The sequence below is a fragment of the Lucilia sericata genome, unplaced genomic scaffold (genome assembly GCF_015586225.1).
Source record: "Lucilia sericata isolate MDLA Ls3-8-SP2 unplaced genomic scaffold, ASM1558622v1 Contig000096F_arrow, whole genome shotgun sequence".
NCBI classification, from domain to species: domain Eukaryota; kingdom Metazoa; phylum Arthropoda; class Insecta; order Diptera; family Calliphoridae; genus Lucilia; species Lucilia sericata.
This window is the reverse complement of record NW_023994128.1, coordinates 101,408-122,816: the sequence shown is the minus strand read 5'-3', so window position 1 is coordinate 122,816 and position 21,409 is coordinate 101,408. Positions and strand designations below refer to the sequence as shown.

The 21,409-nt window shown below is 29.2% G+C and overlaps 1 protein-coding gene across 8 annotated transcripts in view; it reads left to right on the top strand.

Annotated features, from left to right (window-relative positions):
• The window catches only part of LOC119599898 (endoplasmic reticulum aminopeptidase 2), a 77,744-nt gene that overhangs the window by 40,484 nt on the left and 15,851 nt on the right, over positions 1-21,409 (top strand). For 6 of the 8 annotated variants that reach the window (XM_037949832.1, XM_037949831.1, XM_037949828.1 and 3 more), the window contains one exon: positions 11,392-11,532. In XM_037949832.1, the coding sequence (XP_037805760.1) occupies positions 11,392-11,532 (141 nt within the window). Of the gene's footprint in view, positions 1-10,633; positions 10,927-11,391; positions 11,533-21,409 lie in introns of those variants that run through there. The other 2 variants (XM_037949835.1, XM_037949834.1) reach the window with 2 other exon arrangements.

Here is a 21,409-nt window from a genome sequence, read left to right as displayed (position 1 = left end):
TCTAGTTCAGTTCTAGTTCAGTTCTAGTTCAGTTCTAGTTCAGTTCTAGTTCAGTTCTAGTTCAGTTCTAGTTCAGTTCTAGTTCAGTTCTAGTTCAGTTCTAGTTCAGTTCTAGTTCAGTTCTAGTTCAGTTCTAGTTCAGTTCTAAACACTTTAACATTTTTATACATTTTATAGTAAATATCTTATAAGAACCAAAAATAAATATTACTCATACGACACCTATTCCTCACATTGCATTGTGTCGAATAAGAATTATTTAACATTTTTACAATTACCATGAAATCATATTGAAAACTTTTTAGATCGCCTACGTAAAGTCATATAGGAAAGAAAAAAGATTCATTGGAAATTACACTATTGACATACATATATACATACACACACATAAACACATACTTATACATACATACATACAAAAATGCAAAACGCAACACACAATACTAAAGAGTTTTAAGTAACTTTTTTGTATTACAATTCTGTTGACGTTGTTTTTCTTTTATTACAAAGAGTTGTAACATTTCATAAATTGAATGTTTTAATACAACATCAAAAAGTGAAAAATTATGACAAAAATAAAATGAAAATGAAAAAATGTAGAGTAATAGAACAACAAAAAGAAAAAGTTGTAAATAAATAAATGAAAAGTAATGGGATTTCAAGCCTAAGGCGGTGGTGCTGGCAGTAATGTGTTAAGTAGAGGGGTTTCCTCATTTCTATTTATTTAGCTTTTCTATGGTTGCTTCTGCTTCTTTCCTTTTTAAGGGATGAGCAATTCTATGCATGAATATACTTTTTTTCGTCCGCCCGTCCGTTCATCCATATATCTATACGATAGCTTATGTCGTGTATTCTTTGATATGTGACTTACATTTATTTCAGTTTCTTTTATTTTACACATTTCCGTTTTTTCTTCATTTTTAGCATGATTTTCATAAACTCATGATTTTCTAAAGAACTCACACAATTTTCTTTTAGCTATTGCAGTTTTTGTTTTGACTATAATTTTTCGTTTGTTTTGTTTAGTAAAATCCTGTTTCTTTACTTTTGACACTCTTAACTTGTGCTCTTTTTTATTATAAAGTATACTCTTTTACTTGATAGTTAAGATTTTTCTCTGTCTGGTCTCTGTATTTGTAAAACTCTCCAAATTGTATATCCTTTTTGTAATAGTTAGTTAGAGAGTTTAGTTGCTCTCCTTTAGGGACTCTCTATAAATTTTCTTAATATTTCAATTAGGCGCCTAAACATATGCTTTTTTATACTAAATATGTATTTGTTTTGTTTGTTTTCATTATTATTGTGTGTGTGTGTGATTATTTTTTTATATATTATTTTTTCTTTTTGTCAACCTTTTCCCGCCTTTGTTTTTATCTAGTGTACGTGTGTGAACTTACATTCTATTACACATACATACATCTAAGTTTAAGGATTCTTCAGGTCTTTTTTTCTAAATGCTGTTTTTGTTGTCATTTTTATTCTCGTACGTTAGACAATAACATTTATATTTATTATCCTTTTGACTTTGACATTAATATAAATGTATTTGTATGTGTTGCATTTATTCACACATACATACAAACATCCATGTGTCTGTATGCATGACTGTTTTGGAAACAATTTACGCATAATTAATTTACTGCTGCTCATTCAGTGTAATTAGTAATTTCATAAATGGGGGATTTTTCTTGTTCACCAGTAATTGAAGTAGACACATATGAAGTACAATTGTTCCAATAAATAAAATGTCATTATCAAGGTTTGTTAAGTGTTATATTTAGTTTTGAATTAGGTGGAAAAATTGAGAAATGTAATATTTGTATCGATTTATATAGAGTTTTATTTTTGTTTTTCTAATTAAATGTGAAATTGTACACTACACCACTATTAAGGGAAGGGTATTATGCGTTTGTGCTAATGTTTGTAACACCCAAAAATATCGCTCCTACATCCACCTTAAAGTATACCAATCAGCTCAGAATCTCTTTCTGAGTCGATTTAGCTGTATGTCCGTCCGTCTGTGTGTCCATGTAAACCTTGTGTGTACTCTACAGGTCGAAATTTTCAATATAATTTGATGAAATTTGGCACCCATACGACCGTACACCGGAATAGGGCTTTTGAGCTCATAAATATGTTAAATATTCTTGTATCACTTCAAAAGTCGACGAAACATAGTTTTATATAAGTCTTAATAATACTGCTGATGTTCATAAAGTTCGGGCCTCATTTGAACCTATCCCCCATACAATGCCCCCTTCAGAAAATGACTTGATTGGAAAAATTCACTTATAAACACTAATATCATGATGATATTCTGCATAATTAACTAACATAACCTAAATCCCTCTACCAAAATTTATAAGGGTAGGACTATATTAACCCCCTGCCCTCATTTAGAAAATCCCTTTTTTGTCAACAAAAATATTTCTGAACTAATGTAAAAATGATTTTATATACTTTATTCAGAAAGATGTTTATACCAATCGGATCAGAATCACTTTCTGAGTCGATTCAGCTATGTCTGTCCGTCCGTCTGTTTGTACATGTAATATATTGATGAAGGACAAAGCGGCACAATTTAGTTTTATATAAGTCTAAATGTTACTATCGATTTTCGTAAAGATCAGGCCTCAACAAAGTTCCCTTCAGAAAATGACTTGATGCTCATAATAATTCTCTTATAAATACTAGAATCACAATGAAATTCTGCTTAAATAACTATAATGTAAACGTTCATTTCTCTAACAATATTTACATATATAAGGATAGGCCCATATTTACCCTTACCCCGTATAACCCCTTTTTCAGATAATCAGTTTTTTTTTGTCAATTCATTGGTGTAATGTTCACCGACTATGCCCGACTATACATTCATCTTATTTCTTATATAATTTAAAAATACTTATATAATTTAAAAATATTCGCTTTCTAACATATACATATGTATGTAATTCTCATTTAGTTAAGAATATTTTTGCAATAAGTAGTTTAGTCACTGTTATTATCACTATTATTAATATGTGTGTTTATATTTTACTTTTGAATTTTGAAATCAAGTACGAATACTGCTCACATCAGACCATTTTGGTATTAATTCAATCTTTGACATTTTAAGATCACTTTGATCCAAAAAAAGCTTTCTCGTACATAGCACCGCCGTACTTGAATCAAGTATTTTGTACTTGATTTGAGTACGGATTACTCATTTCTTTTTTATGAGTGTAGAAGCTGTCAGTAAGTTTTATAACCAAGAAAACCGATTTGTACCTTCTTAAGGTACAATGCAATCTTGAAAAAAATAACCTATGTGAGTATTATTTAAAAAGTCAGCATAGAGTTCAGCTTCTCCCATAACCCCTTTAGTCAGTTGATCTATTTCGAAAAAGTACAACCTTTTATAAGCTAATTCTATTCATTCAATGAAGTACTATTATTTATTTAGAGAAAATGTTGAATTTGTGCAATTATTATGATTTGAACTGTGCATAAAAGGATTAACTTTTATTTACTTGGCACTTAGCTATGCCCAAATAGAATTGTATAAGCTCATAAATATTTTTAATATCCTAATTAAATGAGCACAAAAAAAAAAAAAAACACACATCAAAGTTAAAACTCCTCCGCAATATGACTTAAATAAATAACTTAAGCAGAGTTGGGAAAGTTTTAATTTAAAAAAGGATACTGTGGATGTACAGGCAAACACAATTGAGCTGGAAAATAAATTTTAAAAAGCTTAAAAGATTTTTGTTAAAATAGGGTTTATGTTTTAGATCGATATAAGTATTAAATCTAAATTATGCAACGAAAGTGGTACTATGTAGATCTAACATTATGGGATAATACCGGTAGTGATATTGATATAATGGTATTTGAAATTAAGAGAACTCAGACAGCTAGTTTCTACTAGTATGTATACAAACCGTATTAGGTACTTTCCTTAGAAAGGGGATAGAGTAGAGAGGAAAGGTGATGAAATAAGAGTAAAGCTTTTTTATTAATTGGTATTATAGACGCATAGGTAACGATATTCAGCGAACCTATTTAACCGATATTACTAACGCTATCGGCTGTTAAAGTCCATTCAGCTAATAACACGTCAAGCTCATACAAAGTTTTTTAAAGTGTTTAATATAGAAAGTTCTAAACCCGTTCATAATTCTACATCTCTGATCCATATCGTCTGTCACTTTTGTATTAAGGGGAAACAAACTACTATATATAGAACATAAATACAAAATGTATAATATTAGTATGAAAAACTACATATAATTAACACTCAAAAGTAAAATAAAAATCACTTTTTTCATATATATTTGGCATCAGTTCCAGTATAGTTTTTATTACAACTCCCCCACTATTTATTTCTTTTTTTATTATCTTTTTAATGCTATTTTCACAAAAAAACAACAACTTTCTATGAATGCTTGTTGTTGTCTTGTAGCCGGAGCAACAATAACTGCAAATCCTCCCTCACTGTTCTGCAGACGAAAACATAAACTTAAATACAATTTAAGTCTACTACCATCACTACTACCAAATTCCCCCTTTCCCCCCTGCCACCTTGGCATCATATTCATAAACGTTGCTCTGAGTATGGGGATGGAAGTGAATAGTAAATTTCTTTTCTTGTTCTGCATTAAAAAAGAAAAACCTGTTAGAAAGTGTAGTGGGTCGTGCCCGACTATATGATGCTATACACCAGCTTTAAGTTATCTAATGTCCCATCTATTCCGAAAATACATTTTAAACATTTCCGATAAAATAGACTAAGTATCATTTGAAATAATACTAACTTATATAAAAGAGTACTTTTTGGGTTTTAAAGTACTAAATTAATTTTCCGCTAGGCTATAGACTGGGCTATAGTCTAGTCTATTCTATAGTCTAGTCTATAGTATAGTCTATTCTATAGTCTATTCTATAGTCTATTCTATAGTCTAGTCTATAGTCTAGTCTATAGTCTAGTTTATAGTCTAGTCTATAGTCTAGTCTATAGTCTAGTCTATAGTCTAGTCTATAGTCTAGTCTATAGTCTAGTCTATAGTCTAGTCTATAGTCTAGTCTATAGTCTAGTCTATAGTCTAGTCTATAGTCTAGTCTATAGTCTAGTCTATAGTCTAGTCTATAGTCTAGTCTATAGTCTAGTCTATATTCTAGTCTATAGTCTAGTCTATAGTCTAGTCTATAGTAGTCTATAGTCTAGTCTATAGTCTAGTCTATAGTCTAGTCTAGTATAGTCTAGTCTAGTCTATAGTCTAGTCTAGTCTATAGTCTAGTCTAGTCTATAGTCTAGTCTATGGTCTAGTATATAGTCTAGTCTATAGTCTAGTCTATAGTCTAGTCTATAGTCTAGTCTATAGTCTAGTCTATAGTCTAGTCTATAGTCTAGTCTATAGTCTAGTCTATTGTCTAGTCTATAGTCTAGTCTATAGTCTAGTCTATAGCCTAGTCTATAGTATAGTCTATAGTCTAGTCTATAGTCTAGTCTATAGTCTAGTCTATAGTCTAGTCTATAGTCTAGTCTATAGTCTAGTCTATAGTCTAGTCTATAGTCTAGTCTATAGTCTAGTCTATAGTCTAGTCTATAGTCTAGTCTATAGTCTAGTCTATAGTCTAGTCTATAGTCTAGTCTATAGTCTAGTCTATAGTCTAGTCTATAGTCTAGTGTATAGTCTAGTCTATAGTCTAGTCTATAGTCTAGTCTATAGTCTAGTCTATAGTCTAGTCTATAGTCTAGTCTATAGTCTAGTCTATAGTCTAGTCTATAGTCTAGTCTATAGTCTAGTCTATAGTCTAGTCTATAGTCTAGTCTATAGTCTAGTCTATAGTCTAGTCTATAGTCTAGTCTATAGTCTAGTCTATAGTCTAGTCTATAGTCTAGTCTATAGTCTAGTCTATAGTCTAGTCTATAGTCTAGTCTATAGTCTAGTCTATAGTCTAGTCTAGTCTATAGTCTAGTCTATAGTCTAGTCTATAGTCTAGTCTATAGTCTAGTCTATAGTCTAGTCTATAGTCTAGTCTATAGTCAAGTCTATAGTCTAGTCTATAGTCTAGTCTATAGTCTAGTCTATAGTCTAGTCTATAGTCTAGTCTATAGTCTAGTCTATAGTCTAGTCTATAGTCTAGTCTATAGTCTAGTCTATAGTCTAGTCTATAGTCTAGTCTATAGTCTAGTCTATAGTCTAGTCTATAGTCTAGTCTATAGTCTAGTCTATAGTCTAGTCTATAGTCTAGTCTATAGTCTAGTCTATAGTCTAGTCTATAGTCTAGTCTATAGTCTAGTCTATAGTCTAGTCTATAGTCTAGTCTATAGTCTAGTCTATAGTCTAGTCTATAGTCTAGTCTATAGTCTAGTCTATAGTCTAGTCTATAGTCTAGTCTATAGTCTAGTCTATAGTCTAGTCTATAGTCTAGTCTATAGTCTAGTCTATAGTCTAGTCTATAGTCTAGTCTATAGTCTAGTCTATAGTCTAGTCTATAGTCTAGTCTATAGTCTAGTCTATAGTCTAGTCTATAGTCTAGTCTATAGTCTAGTCTATAGTCTAGTCTATAGTCTAGTCTATAGTCTAGTCTATAGTCTAGTCTATAGTCTAGTCTATAGTCTAGTCTATAGTCTAGTCTATAGTCTAGTCTATAGTCTAGTCTATAGTCTAGTCTATAGTCTAGTCTATAGTCTAGTCTATAGTCTAGTCTATAATCTAGTCTATAATCTAGTCTATAGTCTAGTCTATAGTATATGATGTAGGGTATACAAATTCCCAAAAGCCCGGTTAAGAAGTTGTTATTTTTTTTCAGTTCGTGTTATTTCATAAAAAATGCACAAAATGTAGAGGAAGAAAAACAACAAAAAACCGACCGAGAACTACCAATTCAATGCGACATTGAAAACATGGATGCATACATATCTATCCTAGAGCAAGGATACATAAAATAATACAAGGATATTTTGGTTAAAAGTGTGTATGGGTGTGTGTATTTAGTATTATACTCTGTTAAATGAATAAAAACTGAAACGAGAGCATAATACAATAACAATTCACATGATGCCAGTTTATAATCGTCTACAAACGTCTACCACAAACAGACACACGGACACACACAAATACAATTTAACCTTTGATGCATCAGCACCGAAAACGGCCGTATCAGACAAAATAAATATATAGACACGGATAAGTTAAGTTGACTGTAGCAGAGTTACTACTAGGTTTAGTTGTTCATGACAAGAGGAGGGGGATGGTGTTGACAAGAGGGAGATTTCGGCTGCATTTTGTTCCAGTTGAAATCTTAAATAATGATTGTATGTTTGTTTTACATTTTACCGTAGTTTTTTTTACAGTTATCCTTATATTTGGTGTTTGTCGTCTAGCTGTTTGGCTGGCTGTCTGCCAAATCTACAGACAGACATAATGTTGTCTCCCTCTATTACTATAATATTTGTTTGCATTTCCGACCAATATACTGAATATATTCAACACATACAATACGCCGAGATATAAACGAATTTGTATTTTTGTTGCTGCAGATTTACTACTACGTTTTTTATTTTACCGGCAAAAATGTTATTAAGATTGCAAAATGTATAAATAGAAAATCTGATAGAACTCTATACAATTCCGACATTGAGATTTGCTACTAGGATTTGATGAATTAAAAGATCTAATGATTGAACCTTATGATATAAAAAGATCGATAATTTATGAAGATTTGTAGAGTATTTAACATAACATAATGAAACTATAAGATTCAAGACTTGACTACACTATAGGCTAGACTATAGACTAGACTATAGATTACACTATAGCCCATAGACTATACTATATTATAGACCATACTATAAACTAGACTATAGACTAGACTATAGACTAGACTATAGACTATACTATAGACTAGACTATAGACTATACTATAGACTAGACTATAGACTAGACTATAGACTAGACTATAGACTATACTATAGACTAGACTATAGACTAGACTATAGACTTGACTATAGACTAGACTATAGACTAGACTATAGACTAGACTATAGACTAGACTATTGACTAGACTATAGACTAGACTATAGACTAGACTATAGACTAGACTATAGACTAGACTATAGACTAGACTATAGACTAAACTATAGACTAGACTATAGACTAGACTATAGACTAGACTATAGACTAGACTATAGGCTAGACTATAGACTAGACTATAGACTAGACTATAGACTAGACTATAGACTAGACTATAGACTAGACTATAGACTATACTATAGACTAGACTATAGACTAGACTATAGACTAGACTATAGACTAGACTATAGACTAGACTATAGACTAGACTATAGACTAGACTATAGACTAGACTATAGACTAGACTATAGACTAGACTATAGACTAGACTATAGACTAGACTATAGACTAGACTATAGACTAGACTATAGACTAGACTATAGACTAGACTATAGTCTAGACTATAGACTAGACTATAGACTAGACTATAGTCTAGACTATAGACTAGACTATAGACTAGACTATAGACTAGACTATGTACTAGACTATAGACTAGACTATAGACTAGACTATAGACTAGACTATAGACTAGACTATAGACTAGGCTATAGACTAGACTGTAGACTAGGCTATATACTAGACTATTGACTAGGCTATAGACTAGACTATAGACTAGGCTATAGACTAGACTATAGACTACGCTATAGACTAGACTATAGACTACACTATAGACTACACTATGGACCACACTATAGACTACACTACAGACTAGACTATAGTCTAGACTATAGACTACACTATAGACTAAATTATAGACTAGACTATAAATTACATTATAGACTAGACTTATAGACTACACTATAAACTAGACTATAAAGTAGACTATTGACTTGACTATAGACAACACTATAGAATACACTATAGACTAGACTATAGAATACACTATATACTGCACTATAGACTACACTATAGATTACACTATAGACTACACTATAGACTAGACTAAACTATAAACTACACTATACTAGTCGCGGTATTTTCAATGTCTGATACTTACCTAGAATCGTTCCGAATTGATTGTTTGAGCGTAGGGTGTATAAAAATTATTTTCTATAAATATATAGACTATAGACTAGACTATAGACTAGACTATAGACTAGACTACACTATAAATATATAGACTATAGACTAGACTATAGACTAGACTATAGACTAGACTATAGACTAGACTATAGACTAGACTATAGACTAGACTATAGACTAGACTATAGACTAGACTATAGACTAGACTATAGACTAGACTATAGACTAGACTATAGACTAGACTATAGACTAGACTATATACTACGCTGTAGACTAGGCTATAGACTAGACTATAGACTAGGCTATAGACTAGACTATAGACTAGGCTATAGACTAGACTATAGACTACGCTATAGACTAGACTATAGACTACGCTATAGACTAGACTATAGACTACACTATAGACTACACTATGGACCACACTATAGATTACACTACAGACTAGACTATAGTCTAGACTATAGACTAGGCTATAGACTAGACTATAGACTATAGACTAGACTATAGACTAGACTATAGACTAGACTATAGACTAGACTATAGACTAGACTATAGACTAGACTATAGACTAGACTATAGACTAGACTATAGACTAGACTATAGACTAGACTAGACTATAGACTAGACTATAGACTAGACTATAGACTAGACTATAGACTAGGCTATATACTAGACTATAGACTAGGCTATAGACTAGACTATAGACTAGGCTATAGACTAGACTATAGACTACGCTATAGACTAGACTATAGACTACACTATAGACTACACTATGGACCACACTATAGACTACACTACAGACTAGACTATAGTCTAGACTATAGACTACACTATAGACTAAACTATAGACTAGACTATAAATTACATTATAGACTAGACTTATAGACTACACTATAAACTAGACTATAGACTAGACTATAAAGTAGACTATTGACTAGACTATAGACAACACTATAGAATACACTATAGACTAGGCTATAGAATACACTATATACTGCACTATAGACTACACTATAGATTACACTATAGACTACATTATGGACTAGACTAAACTATAAACTACACTATAGACTACACTATACTAGTCGCGGTATTTTCAATGTCTGATACTTACCTAGAATCGTTCCGAATTGATTGTTTGAGCGTAGGGTGTATAAAAATTATTTTCTATAAAAAATGGTCTGTTGTGATTCTTTCTAAGGTAAAAGATAAACTTCTAAATCGCACAAAAAAATAATAACGCACATCAAATATGGATTAAGGGGTGGAATTTTGTTACATGAATAAATTACGAAGACTCTTTTTTGGATTATTGGTGGTGGTTTAGAAGCAACGTCTTTAGTTATAACTGTAAGAAGGAACAATTTAGTAGATGACTATTGATAAAAGTTCAATTTATTTTACTTTCTGACTTTTAACCATTGCTACTTTATGTGTCAATTTATGGCAATATAAATGACAATCTGTTAAAAATTAAAATTTATAAGCATTGGTTTACCTTTATAGAAAACATTTTTTGATAAAAAACAAAGTCAATAACAACAATAATTTTGGGTTTTTTTGGTTAAAACAAAATGTGTGTATGTATATTTATTATGGTATAAAAATACAGTTTTTTTCATAAATTAATAAACAAAAAGTTGTTTGCAAAAAAAGTGGCACAAAATTGTCGCGTTTAAGCCAAAATTGTAAACGAACGTATTGGCAGGAAGGCAAAGTGGTAGTGGCCCCGTTAAGATTTCGATCGTTGGCGGTGGTCAGAGAGGTTCTAAAGTTTGGCGACGTGAACGTATCGAAATGACAAATGATCCAGATTTGGATGATTGTGCTTTTTTATCAGGTAATTTATAAAATTTGATTTTAAAAAATATTTAAATGTCTTTTTCTTAGTTTTAGTATGAAAGTACGAACAAAATTTTAAATATTCATAGGAAATTGTTTATAAAACTTTTTATTTTCTGACTTTTAATAAACTTCTATAAAATATTGTGTAATTGTAAATTATACAACCTCAAAATTGAATTCCTTAAGTATTTACACAACCATCATCATAAAAAAAGGGTAAATTGTTTTTTTTTCAACTTTTCCCTTTTACACTCTAAATTTATGCAAATATTTAATAACTCCCAAAACAATTTAAATTTATTGTACTCAATAACTCATGCCAAACAACCAAACTAGGGGAATCCTTTAATAAAAATATTTTCTTTGTTTTCCTTCATAAATTTTTAATTACAAATATTGTCATATTTTATTAAACGAATAAAAAATATAAATCCCTTATTTTATTTTTTTTTTGTTACAGGTGGTGAATCTAGCGGTGGACGACAAACACGCAATGGTGTCGCTGTTTGTTCACAAAAACGTGCCCTCCTAGTGGCTGGCATTGTATTGGGTTCACTCCTGCTGACAGCTTTAATAATTGCCTATGCTGGTCCATCAAATGGTAAGAGATTTTTTATTTCAGTCTAAAAGCCTATAAGAAAAACAAAAAGCAAAAACAATAACATTGTTATAAAACATCATAAAAATAACACTTTCGTTATTTGTTCCATTCTGTTTCACTTTTTTTTTTTTATTTTTTTGGGAATTTTTAATTTTTTTTTATTAAAGCGACACATTTTGTTTCAGTTACTTAATTATTATGTATTTTATATTGATAGTAATTACAAAATATTTAGGGGTTTTTTATTATAAAATTCCATTAAAATTTTAATGATTAAAACAAGACTCATGTTAGATACATTAATAAATAACGTGAGTGTCAGTTAAAAAATTGACTTTTTAGTGTAAATATTGCGGTTAGAATTTTAATGATTTTTTAATGATTTCAAATAAATTTAGCAAAAAAATGATTAACTTTTTTTAAGAATTTTCAATAAATTTTTTCTTAAAGAGAAATCTTGATAAATGGCCTCTCTTTTAGAGAACTTCCTTTAAGTCTTTTCTTTATAGAAAATTTTTGAAACAATTTTTAATTTTAACAAATTTTTGAAACATCTTCGCTTTATATAAAATTTTTGAAAAATTTCTTTTTCATTTAAAAAATGTCCTTTTTTATGTAAAATTTGCGAATAAAATTACTTTTAATAAAAAATCAAAATTCTTTTATAGGAAATTTTCTCTTTAATAGAAATTTTTCATAAAATGTTTCTATTTTGTATATTTTAGGGAACATTCTTCTAAAAGTTTCTATTTAATAGAAATTTTTCTTTTTACCGAATTATTTCGTTAAATGTTTCTCTTTATAGAACATCTTGGTTAAAAATTACTCTTTATTGAAAATTTTCCATTATATTTTAGGAAATTCAATTTTTCAATGTTTCAATGAAATATATCTTAATAAAAAGTATTTATTTTAGAGATTTAATTAAGACTTTATTTGTCTCTTGTTAGAGAATTTTAATTTATTTTGAATAAATATCAGCGAAACGCAATGAGCTCTCAAATATGCTCTCTCTCTCTCTCATTCACTCGAACGAATGCTCACACATGTATAAAAAACAAACGGAACCAGTTAGAGAACTAATTTTTTACTCTCTGCTTTTCACAGATTTTCTATAAAAACTGTCCATTTTGACAATTTTTTAAAAAATTTTCTCTTTTTAGAAAATTTAAAATAAAATCTTTACAGAAAACTTTATTTTCTTTTTAAAGAAATTTACCCTTTCTCTTTATAGAAATTTTACAGCAAATTGCTCTTAACAGAAAATTTTTGATAAATTGTCAATTTTGAAAACTCTTAATTAATATTTTCTTTACCTAAATCAAGAATAGAAAATTTATAATAAATTTCTCCTTATAGAAAACCTTAATTTTTCTTTAAAAATATTTTTCAACTAATTTGCTCTTAACAGAAAATATTTAAAAAATTTTCTCTTAATAAAACATTTTTTAAAATTTTCTCTTTATAGACAATTTTCGATAATTTGTCAATTTTGAAAATTTTTAATAAATTTTCTCTTTTTAAATAATTTCCAATAAATTTTTTCTCTACAGAAAACTTTAATCACTTTTTAAAGAAATTTTCTCTTAATAAAAAATTTCTAATATATTTTCTTCTTATATAAAACTTAACTATCTCTTTATAGAAATTTTTCAACGAATTTGCTCTTAACAGAAAAGTTTTAACAAATTTTCTTTTCAAAGAACATTTTTTCGATAATTTTCTGTTTATAGAAAATTTTCAATAAATTGTAATTTTTGAAAATTTTTAAAAAAAATTTATCTTTTTATATAATTTTCAATAAATGTTTTCCCTACAGTAAACTTCATATTCTTTTTAAAGAAATTTTCTGTTAATAGAAAATATATAATATATTTTCTCCTTATAGAGAACTTAACATTCTCTTTATAGATATTTTTCGATAAATTGTCAATTTAGAAAATATTTAATAAATGTTCTCTTTTTATATAATTTTCCATAAATTTATTCCTTACAGAAAACTTTAATTCCTTTTTAAAGAAATCTCCTATTAATAGAAAATTTGTAATAAAATTTCTCCTTATAGAAAACATTATTCTTTCAACAAATTTCCTCTTTAAAGAAATTGTCTCTCAATAGTGTTCATTTTGAAAATTTTTAATAAATTTCTCTTTTGTAGAAATTTTCAATCATTTACAGAAAACATAACTTTCTTTTTAAAGACAATTTCTCTTAATAGATAATTTCAAATAAACTTTCTCCCTATAGAAAACTTAACATTCTTTTTATAGAGATTATATTATCAAATTTGCTCTTTACTGAAATTGTTTAACAAATTTCCTCTTTTTTCTCATTTTTCGAAAAATTTTCTATTTATAGAAAGAAGACTTTTTGCTTAATTTTCAATTTGTAAACAATATAAATTTTCTATTTATAGAAAAAGTTTTGTTAAATTTTCTTTTAAATTCAAATTTTAATATTAAAACCTTTTTACACAATTTTCAGGGACTTTAATATTTCCACATATTCCCACAGAGTATCTTTTTTTCTCTGTAGCTTCCACCTTTGTTTGCATCCTTTATTGTGTTTTAATTAAAAAAACATAACCTCAATTTTTGTTATATTTCTGTGGTTTGTTACTATTTAATTATTCAATATCCTGTATACAGACAAAATAAAAGGAAAACCGTATGGTACCCATATTACAGTTAAAATCATGTTTATTTCACTATGGGTTTTCCCCACCCACAAGATGTTGCAGAGAACATTATAACTGTTATTATTATTATTCGTACACTAATTGAATCATTGTGCAATATGACAACAATATTTACATTTATATTGTTTTTTTCACTTTTTATTAGTTGCGGTTGTTGGTGTTTTTACAATTTACCTTATAAATGCATTATTAATGCATTTTTTTTTCATATTCAGTCTTTGTTGTTGGTTGGTTGTTTGTTGAATAAATTCTGGAACGAGTTACATAAACATCCTTTGTAGTTCTTATTATTCCTTTTAATGCATTTTTTAATGTATGTATGTATGTGTATAGGTATGTTTATATGATCTCTGCTAAAAAGGCTGCCTTTTGAAGCTGTCATATAGTCAATAGATGTATAAAGTTTATTTCATTAGGAAATGTTATTTTAGTTTAACATTAGATATCCCAGATTTCTTAGGTATCTTCTTAACATATCGTACAGAAGCCACATAATTTTAATCCATTTAATTTCAATGAAATAAAATAAAATTACTTCTGCAGTTGTATTACCCTGTACCTTATTGTAAAACCCATTTACAAATACATGTTTAGTTAGATTCTAATGGTCTGCCTTTATTCCTTTTAAACCGACTAGTAATGTGATGAATAGGTACAAAAGGTGAACATAACTAAGTAAAAAGCTTGTTGTTTGTTTAGCCACTTCAATTAAAAACTCAGCCATGTCCTTCCATCTACAAAAATAATGCATTTAATGTCTACGGCGTGTTTGTTTTATGGTCCCCAATGATATTCATTAGATAAAGTATTTGTTTTGTTCTCCAAGGCCAGAAGACAGAGACTCTTTATGTGAAAAGTACTCACTCACGTTTACACATCAATAATTCAATTAATCGAGGTTGTGTTATAAATTCTAGGAGTACAAAGACATGTACGTGGAAGATTGTAATTAAAATAATTTATAATTATTAATGTATCTGAGAATTAAATGGATTAGCTAAGCGCTAATGGATTATGTTGATTTTCACTTTGGTGTATGTAGTCCATACTATGAAAGTAGAATTGTAATATTAAATTATTAATACTTGTAATCATTCATATTATGTGGTAAAAGTAATTATGTGGACAAGTTTGTACTACAGAGATAAAGTTTAGGAAGGGTGGTTAGCTAATCCTTTTCCGTCACATAATACAAAACTCGAATATACATGGACCTATCCAAAATATGTCCATACAAGAACATACATATAAAAAAGTAAATATATTTTCCAATATATATCCCTGATATATCCTCTAGGTAGTATAATAGCATGTCCCGTGAACTACTTTTTTGTAGGAATCAACATTTTCAATAGCTGGTAGGGTACTGAGATTCCTTTGAAAACTAAATGTTTTATTATTATTGTATTTAGTACATTAATACGCATCGAAAGAAAGATAATAATATATGAGATTCTTAAATTGGCAGTTCCTCGGGCACTCTATTGTACAGTAATGGATAACCCATTGATGAAATCCTTTCATCTCTTTCTCTCTTCTTTATTATACCAATTTTTCCTGAAGTCTTTAAAAGGTAGAATTAGTATACCTTGTACTGAAACTACTGCTCACTACTCATTTATTGATATTTTAAGACTATTTAAGACAATAACTTAGCCTATAGCTTAGACTATAGACTAGTTAAAGTTATAGACTAGGCAATACAATAGTCTACAGAATAGACTGTAGACTAGACAATAGAATACGATTTAGACTAAACTATAGATTAGACTATAGACTATACTAGACTATAGTCTGGACTAGACAATAGTCTGGATTATAAACTAGACTAAAGACAAAACTATAGACTAGATAATAGACTAGACTATAGACTAGATAATAGACTAGACTATAGACTAGACTAGACTATAGACTAGACTATAGACTAGACTATAGACTAGACTATAGACTAGACTATAGACTAGACTATAGACTAGACTATAGACTAGACCTAGACCTAGACTATAGACTAGACTATAGACTAGACTATAGACTAGACTAGACTATAGACTAGACTATAGACTAGACTATAGACTAGACTAGACTATAGACTAGACTATAGACTAGCTATAGACTAGACTATAGACTCGACTAGACTAGACTATAGACTAGACTATAGACTAGACTATAGACTAGACTATAGACTAGACTATAGACTAGACTATAGACTAGACTATAGACTAGACTATAGACTAGACTATAGACTAGACTATAGACTAGACTATAGACTAGACTATAGACTAGACTATAGACTAGACTATAGACTAGACTATAGACTAGACTATAGACTAGACTATAGACTAGACTATAGACTAGACTATAGACTAGACTATAGACTAGACTATAGACTAGACTATAGACTAGACTATAGACTAGACTATAGACTAGACTATAGACTAGACTAGACTATAGACTAGACTATAGACTAGACTATAGACTAGACTATAGACTAGACTATAGACTAGACTATAGACTAGACTATAGACTAGACTATAGACTAGACTATAGACTAGACTATAGACTAGACTATAGACTAGACTATAGACTAGACTATAGACTAGACTATAGACTAGACTATAGACTAGACTATAGGACTAGACTATAGACTAGACTATAGACTAGACTATAGACTAGACTATAGACTAGACTATAGACTAGACTATAGACTAGACTATAGACTAGACTATAGACTAGACTATAGACTAGACTATAGACTAGGACTATAGACCTAGACTATAGACTAGACTATAGACTAGACTATAGACTAGACTAATAGACTAGACTATAGACTAGACTATAGGACTAGACTATAGACTAGACTATAGACTAGACTATAGACTAGACTATAGACTAGACTATAGACTAGACTATAGACTAGACTAGACTAGACTAGACTATAGACTAGACTATAGACTAGACTATAGACTAGACTATAGACTAGACTATAGACTAGACTATAGACTAGACTATAGACTAGACTATAGACTAGACTATAGACTAGACTATAGACTAGACTATGACTAGACTATAGACTAGACTATAGACTAGACTATAGACTAGACTATAGACTAGACTATAGACTAGACTATAGACTAGACTATAGACTAGACTATAGACTAGACTATAGACTAGACTATAGACTAGACTATAGACTAGACTATAGACTAGACTATAGACTAGACTATAGACTAGACTATAGACTAGACTATAGACTAGACTATAGACTAGACTATAGACTAGATAGACTAGACTATAGACTAGACTATAGACTAGACTATAGACTAGACTATAGACTAGACTATAGACTAGACTATAGACTAGACTATAGACTAGACTATAGACTAGACTATAGACTAGACTATAGACTAGACTATAGACTAGACTATAGACTAGACTATAGACTAGACTATAGACTAGACTAGACTATAGACTAGACTATAGACTAGACTATAGACTAGACTATAGACTAGACTATAGACTAGACTATAGACTAGACTATAGACTAGACTATAGACTAGACTATAGACTAGACTAAGACTAGACTATAGACTAGGACTATAGACTAGACTATTAGACTATACAACTTAGTTCAGTTGTTTTTGCTAATAAAATTATTAAACTTTCTTCACTATAAAAACAATGGCAATAATTCTATTGAGTGAAAATTTCAAAAGTATTTAAGGAGTAGCTAATGCTGAAAGTAATTACTTTTTTTAATCTATTTAAAAAAAAAATAATTATTTAAATTTCCATTATTATTACTTTAAACATTTGCTAACAAAACATTAATTATTACATTTTTAATTATTTTACCACATCAGATTTGTAAATACATAAATATGTTATTTTTTTTTAATATTCTTTAAAAAAAGCACCCAACAATATTGTACAATATTTTTATATAACTAAATTATTTACGAATTAAAAACAAAAACTAACAGGACATACACTACTTATGGGCAATAATTTTATAAAATTCCCATTAACATTTATGTGCAATTTATTTCAAATACCTGCTCTTTATTTTGATTTAAATCTATGAACAATTATAATAAATAATAAAAAACTATTTTATTGCAAAAATTACATATTAATTTATATTATTACTTTTAAATACATAATTTTTTTCTTTTTTTCGTATTTTGTTTATATTTTATGTATTTTATAACAAAAAAAAAAAAAAAAAATATACATATATAAATGAATATCTCTATTATGCTTGTTTGATTGGTAAAAATGTGAGTAAAAGAGTTCAATACAATTTTTTATTTGTGAGTAAAAACCCCCCTTTAAAAATAAATTACATCAACAATAAAACACGACATTCATTTCAAATCTAAACAAATAAAAAAATCTATTTTAGTTTATTTTTTTGTAACCCACTTCCTATTTTTGTATTTACTTCTACTATTTCTTGTTCTACTTCAAAATCTCTTATTCTTCTTCTACTACTTTAGAAAACATTATGTACTACATGGCATGTTTGTTGTGTCAGAATAATGTGTCAATCATTTCCTTTAACCTTCCATTTCCTCCCACCAAAAAGTAAAAAAAAAAAAAACAAAAAATTTAATCAAAAAGCTAAATCATTTCCTTCAACCTAAAACATTGAAACAGAATTTATTGTATTTTCATTTCTATTCGTATTGTTTAAAAATTGTTTAGTGAATTTTTCTTGTACAAATGAATATTTTATGAATATTTAGAAAATTACTTTATTATCAAATTGACATTTTTATGGAATTTTGAATGATGTTTTCATTTAAACATTTTTTATTGTTTAAATATATATAGTATTTATTTAACAGGATATTTCTTTCCCAATCCAACGAACATAAAGTCAAACTCAAAGGTATTTCGATCCCTAAATTAATACATATATAAGGGATTTCATGTCTAGAGACCCAACTATTAAAACCGATGTCTTCCGAACGCGATGAAAGATTAAAAAAATAGCTATCTAAACTGTTTGGAACAAATTCAGAAGAAATAGGTAACAAGTTACATAGATGAGAAAAAACACATGTTTGGCAAAAATGTCAAACTTTGACCCGCAGTAACTCAGTATATATGACCTCGGTTTGGTATAAAGTCCCGTTAGCAATCTTAGGTCACTCTTGTTAAGCGACAGTAACTATTGGGATTTCCCTTTTATTAGCGTTATGCAGCTTTTTTGCCTCAGTCCTGATATTGACTCCCAGTGAGAAATTCAGATTCAACATAAGAGTCGAAAATTTTTCCCAAATGTATCCTTTGGGCGCCATTCGGTTTTATTAAAACTTCAGATATATAGGATTACTATTATCTGAAATTTTTATTCTGAAATATTTTAATATAAAATGCATACAAGAATTATTGACTTTCAAGTAATTTTCAGAAGTGGACTTTATATGGGCCTAGGATCTATGATTTCGATAATCGACAGTATCATTAAGGCTGTTACTACATCATTTATCAGAATTATGTGCTTCAAAGCACTATTCCGAGGGTACGGTTGTATTAAGGATAGGTGGAATAATGGATCGATTTAAGCCACTTTCAATAGGCTTCGTCGAATTAAAAGGTTAACATGGATACACATAGCTTAATCGACTCACTAACATACATAAGTACAAACACATAATAGTGGTGTAGGGTATAACAAACCTTAAATATATAAAAACATTTCAAAATTGTTAAAATATGTAAAAAAAAATATATTTTTTATAACCCCCATTATCTCAATGTCTGGTTATATTTTATAGTATGGTTAAATTGATAGTTTTCATAAAAAATATTTTAACCGGCAGAATATCTACAGGTTAAACGATAACCGAAGGTGGAGTTAACGGGGCTAAGAGAGGTATTTATCGGCCAAAATAAAATTATCATTTTGCTCCCATGAACTTGGTGCAAGCTCACTACATAGACACCTAATGTATATACCGACAGCCAGAAGGCAATTAGGGCGATATCAGGCGATTGAAATTAAATCTAAGACCGTATTGGATTGTTAGAAGTTGAATACTCTCCCAGAGGAAAGGCTTACATCATATGGGTACCAAGCCACCCGAGAGTAGCACTTTCTTTGCCACTGTCGAAGTATCTTGAAAGTGATGTTATTCCGGAAATAACATTCCTGACCAACACTGATTGGAAGATTCTTAGGAATTACGTCCTGGAAACTGTGTTTCTAAACATTGAAAAATAGTACATTCAGTAAATATTTTTTTCCATGAAAAGGAGCACACAACAGGACCGATAGTGGCCTAGGTATATTTCTTCGGATTTGATGTAGTATACATCCTCCTATTACACAGGCGGACAAATTATTTAACCAGAGGCCAAAGTGTACTTTTCTAAACGGTTAAGCTATGCTGAATCCAAATCTGGACTTTCCTCATTACATCTGGTATTCGAGATTTCGAATCCTGATATTTGGAACGATGTTAAGATGTTTAGACTTTATTTTAAAGAATGGACTTTCAAATGGTATACATTTTATACATTAAGTTGTCTTGGCTCTATTATAACTACTCAAAAAGGGCCAAAATAAAGCTTTTTCAAATTTTAGAACACGATATCTCAAATCCTAGATGTGATGTAGAAATTCTGAGCAATGATTTGGACTCAGCTCAATCCTTTAGAAAAGTATAACCTGGTCTCAGGATTTCAACTTTTTTAACATTTTGTTGACCTGTGTTATTAAAAGTTTGCATTGGGTCTCTATGAAAAACTGATGTTCATTCCTTTTAGATGTTTTTCCATAAAAATTAGTATGTATGTATAAGTAAAATTGTAGTATGTAAAGTAAATATTGACATTTTTACTCATATTTCCAATCAATCTCATTTGTAAATCAACTACTACTGCATTTCAAAAATTTCATATTTTGTTTAAAAAAATTTTATGGATGTACAATACATACATACATACATGTACTTAGATGATAAACTCACACATCAAGCCAACACCCACCACTTTACTTACACTCAATTAATCAATTAGTCGTATCCTTGTTTTTTACATTTTTTTTTTTAATTTTTTGTTTTAAGTCCTTAATAAACTTTTAGAGTTTATTTAATGTACTTATGTGGATGAATGTAGTGTGTATGTTTCATGTATGTATGTATTTATTTTTTGCTTTAAAATAAACATGTT